The sequence below is a fragment of the Alosa alosa genome, chromosome 3, assembly GCF_017589495.1.
Source record: "Alosa alosa isolate M-15738 ecotype Scorff River chromosome 3, AALO_Geno_1.1, whole genome shotgun sequence".
Taxonomy (NCBI): Eukaryota; Metazoa; Chordata; class Actinopteri; order Clupeiformes; family Clupeidae; genus Alosa; species Alosa alosa.
The window spans coordinates 5,025,573-5,032,715 of record NC_063191.1 but is presented as its reverse complement, the minus strand read 5'-3'; the positions used below and the strand labels follow the sequence as shown (position 1 = coordinate 5,032,715).

At 40.2% G+C, this 7,143-nt stretch overlaps 1 protein-coding gene across 1 annotated transcript; it reads right to left on the bottom strand.

The window, feature by feature from the left end:
* Positions 1-793: 793 nt before the first annotated feature.
* On the bottom strand, positions 794-5,862 carry zgc:113314 (uncharacterized protein LOC619272 homolog). Its single transcript, XM_048238582.1, has 8 exons — positions 5,681-5,862; positions 5,460-5,591; positions 5,321-5,374; positions 4,772-4,846; positions 4,475-4,606; positions 4,230-4,340; positions 3,783-3,920; positions 794-1,292 (listed from the first exon to the last, which is right to left on the bottom strand). The coding sequence occupies exons 1-8, from the start codon at positions 5,753-5,755 to the stop codon at positions 1,242-1,244; spliced, it is 768 nt and encodes a 255-aa protein (XP_048094539.1). The 5' UTR covers positions 5,756-5,862; the 3' UTR covers positions 794-1,241.
* Positions 5,863-7,143: the final 1,281 nt, after the last annotated feature.

Sequence of the window (7,143 nt, the reverse complement as noted above, 5' to 3'; positions counted from 1 at the left end):
TCTGAGTGGACCAGCCTGTCTTTTAGCAGATCTGGAGTGAGTAAAAAGGGGTGGGTTGGGAAAAAGCTCAGCACATTTGGGGTCAGCCTGAAGAACATGCCAGTGCTGTCTAATAACATGTTTGATTTGTTGGCTAAAGGGTGTGTAGGTTGTGCAACAAATCAAAGGTGGATCGTAGTGCTGAGCGGTATGACCAAAAATGTATATCACGGTTTCACTGTATTTTTTTTTTCATGCATAATCAGATGTTCACAGCATTTTCTACAGGTTGAGAGAGGAATTGCTGCAGTACATTGACTAAGGATGGTCTATTTTACTGCCATGATGTAGAATAACTTCACACTAGTGGTAATGCAGGTTTGCATGGCCCCAGAAAATGATGCTGTTTACAAAGAGCCACTCATGATTCTAATGAAGTGAGGAATCAGAATGCAAGAAGACAGAAGACAATTGCAGACAATTGTCTTGTATAAAACCAATACAAAAAGTAGTGCAACTTGCAATAATTATACTTTTTTGAAAATTATACAATTGAAAATAAAACCTCTCTGCTAATAGGCTATGCTTATTCAAACAGGCCTATCAGAAACATGCCTTGTTGTTATTGTGTGGTTTACATGACGTTAGTGGTAGGCTAACGTTAACTTCATGTAGATGTCTGTTAGTTCACTAGGCAAAACATTACAAAAAAGTTTGTTTTGGTGCACTGATGACAGTCAGGATAATTTCTAACTAGCCAGCAAGTATTGTTCAGTTCATGTCTATAACATGCTTTACTTGCTACCTGAACAATTTCAGCAAATATTCTTAAGGTGAGATGAATGATAAGATCATTAAACTTCACTGTGTTCGGTGGGTTGCTAACTAACAACATCGCCTACTAGCCAGTTAGTTACAGCTGTTGAACAATCTCAATAGAATTTTTGTGACGGTAAATCCCTTTCAATGCAGTATCCCTTAACGTTTTTCCTTAACTAAAGAAACAATTTAAGGTATTCTGCACAACACCCTTATAAATAAATCCCTTCCCTAAGGATAAATTAAGCCTTAAGGATCATACTTTAGGGGAAAAACTTAAGGTGTTTTGTGTTTTTCTGGACATATTTCTACCTCTTAATAATGCACAACAATATGAATATCTCTATGAAGGAAACATTTGCTTGAGGTAGCATATAATTGACATTCACGTTGTCACAGAGCAGGCTAAAGTGCATAATCAGACTTCCTGTACAGGATGCGCTTCAGTGGACAAGGATCTGGTGTGGCCGATGGGAGTTGAGCTGAACAGGATACTAAAGCAGAAAGAGAAAGAGCAAATGTTCTTTTATAAGAAGAACCTCTACCAATAACGTGACACAGAAATGGGAATACTAAAACAGGAAGCAAAAGAGAAACAAGGACTGGGATTAGACCCCCATTAAAACAGAAAGCAAAAGAGAAACAAATAACATTTACAAGAATCTATAGCATTTCTGAGACTCAGTGTGTGTCTATTCTACTCTGCCACACAGGATGAATAGAAGAGACTCACACTGATCATCTCAATTCTGAAAAGGATCCACAATAGTATTGTTTCAGAACAATTTAATCTAAAAAGCCTCACACTCTCCCATCACAAGCATTGTTTGATCAGCACTCTGGTTTCAACCACCTCAGCACTAGGGATTACTCATCTCAACTAGGGCACAGGCTGAACCCCCTAATGGACCTTATGCACGGAAGGCTCAATTATGTCAGGTGGAGCGCTAGCTGTGTTGTAACGGCATCTTCTGTTATATTCTGCTCCTTACATCTTCACTCTAAAACTGAATATCTTGTTTGCTCATTAATAACAATTTTAACACATACATAAATCCTTCTACATTGTAAAATGCTGATGCACTAGGTGCAACTCAACCAGGTCCGTATAGATACTAATTACATTAGCAATAGCGGCGGCTACAACACACCTGGCTCCAGCGGAAATAATTGAGCTAGCTGAAGAGTGTTCCGTGCATAAGGTCCACACTACATGAGTCAGTAGGTATCCCTCTCCAGGGTGCTGATTTAATTTAACAAGAACAGGTGATCATTGGTCTGCCTATCAGTCATCACAAAACAACTTTTTTTCATTTTAGCCTCAACTCGCAGTTGTTACCTCACAAAAGAAGTCCCTGTTCAGATTTCTTTAGAAACTTTATTATTGTTTTTCTTTTCAACAGAACATCGTTTCCCTTCCTCTTGTTTTGTTCCTATTGTTTTGGTTTTGAGCCTGCCTAACTATTTTTTTTTTTTTTTTCAAATATACACTGGAGAGATGTTGAACTCATAGGTAGTGTGTTTCACACAGCGGCCTATCAACAATCAAGCCTAGTTACCATCAAAAACAAAATCTCACAAATCAACCTTTGATGTTTTTGCCCACATCAACAGAAAAGCCTTCAAGAGCATTTCACCGGGGTTATTAAACATGCACGCCCAAGACACCTCCAGAAGGCTCAACAGCGATATCTGGCATCGCAGATCCACCCCCTTCCACACAATTATAATGTGCACATGTACACAAACAAGGTATCCTGTTGACGTGGAGTACATACATATTCAGTTTTCAAACGTAATCTAACCTATTCTTCTATTGAAATTCAAATGGTATTGAAATGTCAATTTAAGGTGCTGTACCTTTGACTATTGTGTTATGAAGGGCATTCAAAACAAGCAATGGTACAATGGTACATTAGTACATCACAATGAAATAATGTTAAAGTTTTGACATTTGGAGCTTATAAATAAACACATGCGTAACCTGTAACTAAACTGGGAGCATCAGATCACACACTGGGCAGCGTCTGTATGGAAAAACTGTCACGTCACACTTTTTTCCAAGTGTGTATCTTTTTGTGTGTGTGTGTGTGTCATCTACTTCCCCCAAAAAGCCCAAAGGGTAGATAGATTTACCATCATCGGACTCTTTCCTGCTTCACCTAGCTGCTGGTGTTCCAAATAAAGGAACAGGGAAATGACTGTCTGAATACTTCCTGATGAGTCCAAAGCTCAACAAAAGAATCAAACGAGATATAGGTTCCATTGAAAAGAGACATTTTGAGAGGTAATATTATCTCAATAAGGGGCAAATTGCATCTGTAGCCACAGGATAATCTGTTCTAGCTTATCTTCAACAACTCCCTAGAGGGGTTTTAACCTGTCAATGGTAGAAATATTCATCAAAAAGTAGCAAGTGCCAGAAGATCTTGCATCATTTTTTCTCATCAACGTTTAAAGCTGTATCATGGAGTTGAGACAGCTTTACAAGATGAAATTAGCATAGAAGATGCCCCCGCCACTTTTAACTAATTTGTGCTGCAACATTTTGGGTATCCACTGGAAACAACCCCATTTCCCCATAAAGCAGAGTAGCCCATCCAGATCCCTATACACTGGAAACAACCCCATTTCCCCATAAAGCAGAGTAGCCCATCCAGATCTCTATCCACTACCCTATGCTAGTTTAATGCACTGCCACTACTCTTATTTAAAAACAATAAGATAAGCAACATTTATGTTGAATCTACGCAGCCTAATACCTTCACACAAATGTCTCTCTGGGTAAACAGGAGCATCAGGAAACTTTACACCTGTGCTCAAATGCGGCACTGCAGTGGAACAAAGGTGTCATACAGTATCAAATGCACCAGTGCAGTGGAAAATGCAGATCATGTGCAGTGGAACATGGTAAACAGGTAGGATGGGAAGGAAGGGGGAAGTTGTTCACATGACTAACTCGGGGTATACCCATGCATATTTACCTTTAAAGAATGTTCCTGTAACACACTCCTCATGATGAAGTCTAGGGCTGGCAGCATGTTGGGCAGCTGCCCCCTCTTCCACTGCCTCCCCAGATCCTCCAACACACTCCTCACATCCTCTGCTGCACACACAGAGCCCTGGGAGGAGAGAGAGAGAGAGAGAGAGAGAGAGAGAGAGAATAAGAAGGATTTGCATAATTCTAGAATTAAATTCCCCTACTCACACCCACTATATGCTAATATTTTTGTACCAAAATACTGTAATATTCATAGTTATTTTTTGCAAGGGACTAGTCCCAGCAACATTGTTGCAGGCCTATGATGGCATGGATACTCTTAGGTAGCGTCTTGCTGTCACGCCAAGCTACAACTGTTTTCAGAGTCTTTATGAGAGTGTCATTGGCTGTATAGAGAGCATGTTCACCTACAGTAGGACATCACACTGACCTTTGGCAGAGACTTTAGGCTTGCTGCCCACTCTGACAGGATTGTTCTTGCTTCCATCAGCTCATCCTTCTGTGTAGAGGTAATTTGGCGGGTGTTGTGACACTGACCTCTCTGTCAGCAAAATAAGGACAAGTTCACAGTGAATCCCAGAGAACTGTGACAGCAATTTCCATGAGCCTACCCACATTTTCCCCTTACATTTGCACTAATTTGTTAATGTGTGTGTGTGAGCGTGCGTGACTGACTTCTGGGGTCGTTCTGTCTTTGAGAGAAGGGATGCTTCTCAGCTCAGCTGCCCACTGGAGGATGAAGGAGCGACACTCATTCAGGCTCATGTAGTCCTCATTGATACTTGTTAACAGGCACGTCACTTTATCCTGATACAGGCAAAAGACCAAGAGATAATCATCTGAACAAACTTGTAGAAATAAAACCATGTAAATATTAAGGCAAAGACATATTCAGCAATTTAGACCCTACAAGGATGAGAGGAGGAAAAATTGCAATGAGAGAAAGATCATTTGAATGTGCTGTAGGCCTACCTCTGATATTCTGTTCATCTCTTTCGCAACTTTTTTTATTAGATGTTTATTTTGGTCTGTTGTGAGGACTGTATTCTGGAAATAAGCATTATAATAGTTATTATGACTGAAACAAATACCTCATTCAAATGTATGCTCATATTGATCATATTGACCTCTCATTAAGACATGCAGTAGGCTATAAGCACATAACCACAGTATGGCTCATGACACATTCTGACATTGGACATTGACTAATTCAGTGATTCATACAGATGGTAGCCTTGAGCTGGAAACATGTGCTGAATAAGATTATAGTTTGGCTAAATTAGTCTACTGTCTACACATTATAGGCTACTCTAAGGATCCCTTTTAGGAGGACAACATTTTGTCTGGCTCTCCCAAACATTGCTCAGTTGTAGTTAGGTTTGCCTGCCTATATGTCTTGTTATATCAGGATACCAGTGCCATGGGAAAATCACATTATCACATTTGAAATACACCATATGTTTTACATCAATACAACAACACAATCCAAGTAACCTAGAGTTAGTAGAGAGGTAAGCCTACCTTTTTTGATTGAAAGGACAGACTCTTCGTACAAAACCTTAGGCTTACACCGACCTACAGAGCAATAGAATCTTAGATCGACTCACATACAAAGATAGAAAAAACCTACGCTTAGTGCGTCAGTTATTAGGCTACTCACGCATCTTTCTGAGATACTGGGCTTTCCAAAAGGTTGAGAACAGCTGTCGAAGCGTCGCGGTCGACAACAGCCTCCTCTACACCGCATGACCATGACAATTCCATTTTCAGAAAGGGTATCTCGCCCTATTGCCTATGGAAGAAAAAACGCAATTTAAAATGTAGGCTAAGATCAGTCAGTTTCAACTATTTCAATGTCAGGGTCATGGTCTGAATCATTACCATAGTGTCAGAGCACAACTGTTCCTCAAATTGCTCACAAAGTCTTGAATTCTTTATCAGTAGGGAAGGGTCCATGGAGGTATTTATAGAGCTGCACAGTCCCAGCCACAGCCACAATTCAATGCAATTTCTCCATTGACAATTGCGGTATAAGCCATAAAAACTTCCGGCACATCCGGGAACTTGACTCGTGACAAACGTTCCCGCCCCTTTCGGGGGGAAAACAAACAACCCCTCTCATTAACTCCAACGCAAATAAACGTAATTCGTACAGAAATCGCAGGAGTAAATAAAAACAATAAATACCACAAATCAATATGACCACTCAATACATAACCACTTTGCCGTTAACCGTGAAAGATACCTACAAAAGCTTAATTCAATTAATATAACAACATGTCCCTTCAGTCTCCCGAGTATGAAGTGGTGCAACAACCCCACTCAGTGACCAGAAGTGTCATACGGTCTTCTCTTCTTATGGCTTATAGCCATCATTTTCTTCTGTCAGGATTTTTTTTGAGGACATGGCAGGCAAAAGAAACTCAGGGAGGGGTTCTTAGCTGTGTGGTTGGTACATGTCTACCGGTTCACTCTGGCTTGTTCTGAGGGAATGTTTTCCCCTCAAAAGGGGCATGGCGCAAACAACCTGCTCTGTGTGACGCGGGTCCGGTTGTAAGTATAGTTTGAACCAGAGCCATATAAAGGTAGAGTTGCGACAACTCCATTGACGCCAATGTTCCATTTTTTTCCAACAATGGCAGCTAATGGAAGCCTCAAATAGTTCCCGGAAGTTAACAATTAATAATAGCAACAGTGCAGTTACAGCAGTATAGACTGTTTGTAGCCAACATTTCAGACTCAGATTTACATTCCTTTGCCTCATCCGAATAATAATAATAATAACAGTAATAGTAGGCTATCACAAGAGCCTAATTATAATAATAAACGATGTATCGACTATGACTTTTCTGCTGCTCAGTCATATCAGTTCAACATCAAATAGGCCTAAATTAAAAGAGGCTAAAAGCCCAATAAATGTGCCACACGTAATAGCCGAATATAAGATACTTGCCTATCCCATTTCAATTAGGCAGCACACCACCACGAACAAGCTGTCATTAAGTTTTTGGCGCTTAGTAGGCAACTTGACGGACGTTTCTTGGGCATTTAGCTTCACCATCCGCCAAGTTGTAACGCTCATCTAGGCTATGGATTTAAGTGGCTTAAAGGCAGCAAAAGTGGGATATAGTGCAACTGCTTCCCCAAAACAATTCCTCCATAACTGTGTATTTAATCGTTTGATATGTGGATAACTTTCAGTGGACTAAACAAAAGGTAAAGATTTTGTTATCACAAGGCTAGCTGGTTCGTTATATGGCGAAGCATATAGCGAACTTTGTTTGCAGCAGTGAAGCTGAGTTTGTTGTTGTTAACATTGTTGGTAACTGTCAGGGAATTTAACC

Excerpts from the sequence above, each read along its gene's own strand:
- zgc:113314 (XM_048238582.1), bottom strand. The coding sequence starts at position 5,755 with ATGGACCCTTCCCTACTGATAAAGAATTCAAGACTTTGTGAGCAATTT. Across the intron at positions 4,607-4,771 it reads AGATGAACAGAATATCAGAG|GATAAAGTGACGTGCCTGTT; the intron begins GTAGGCCTACAG and ends TGCCTGTATCAG. Across the intron at positions 3,921-4,229 it reads GCCTAAAGTCTCTGCCAAAG|GGCTCTGTGTGTGCAGCAGA; the intron begins GTCAGTGTGATG and ends CTCTCCTCCCAG.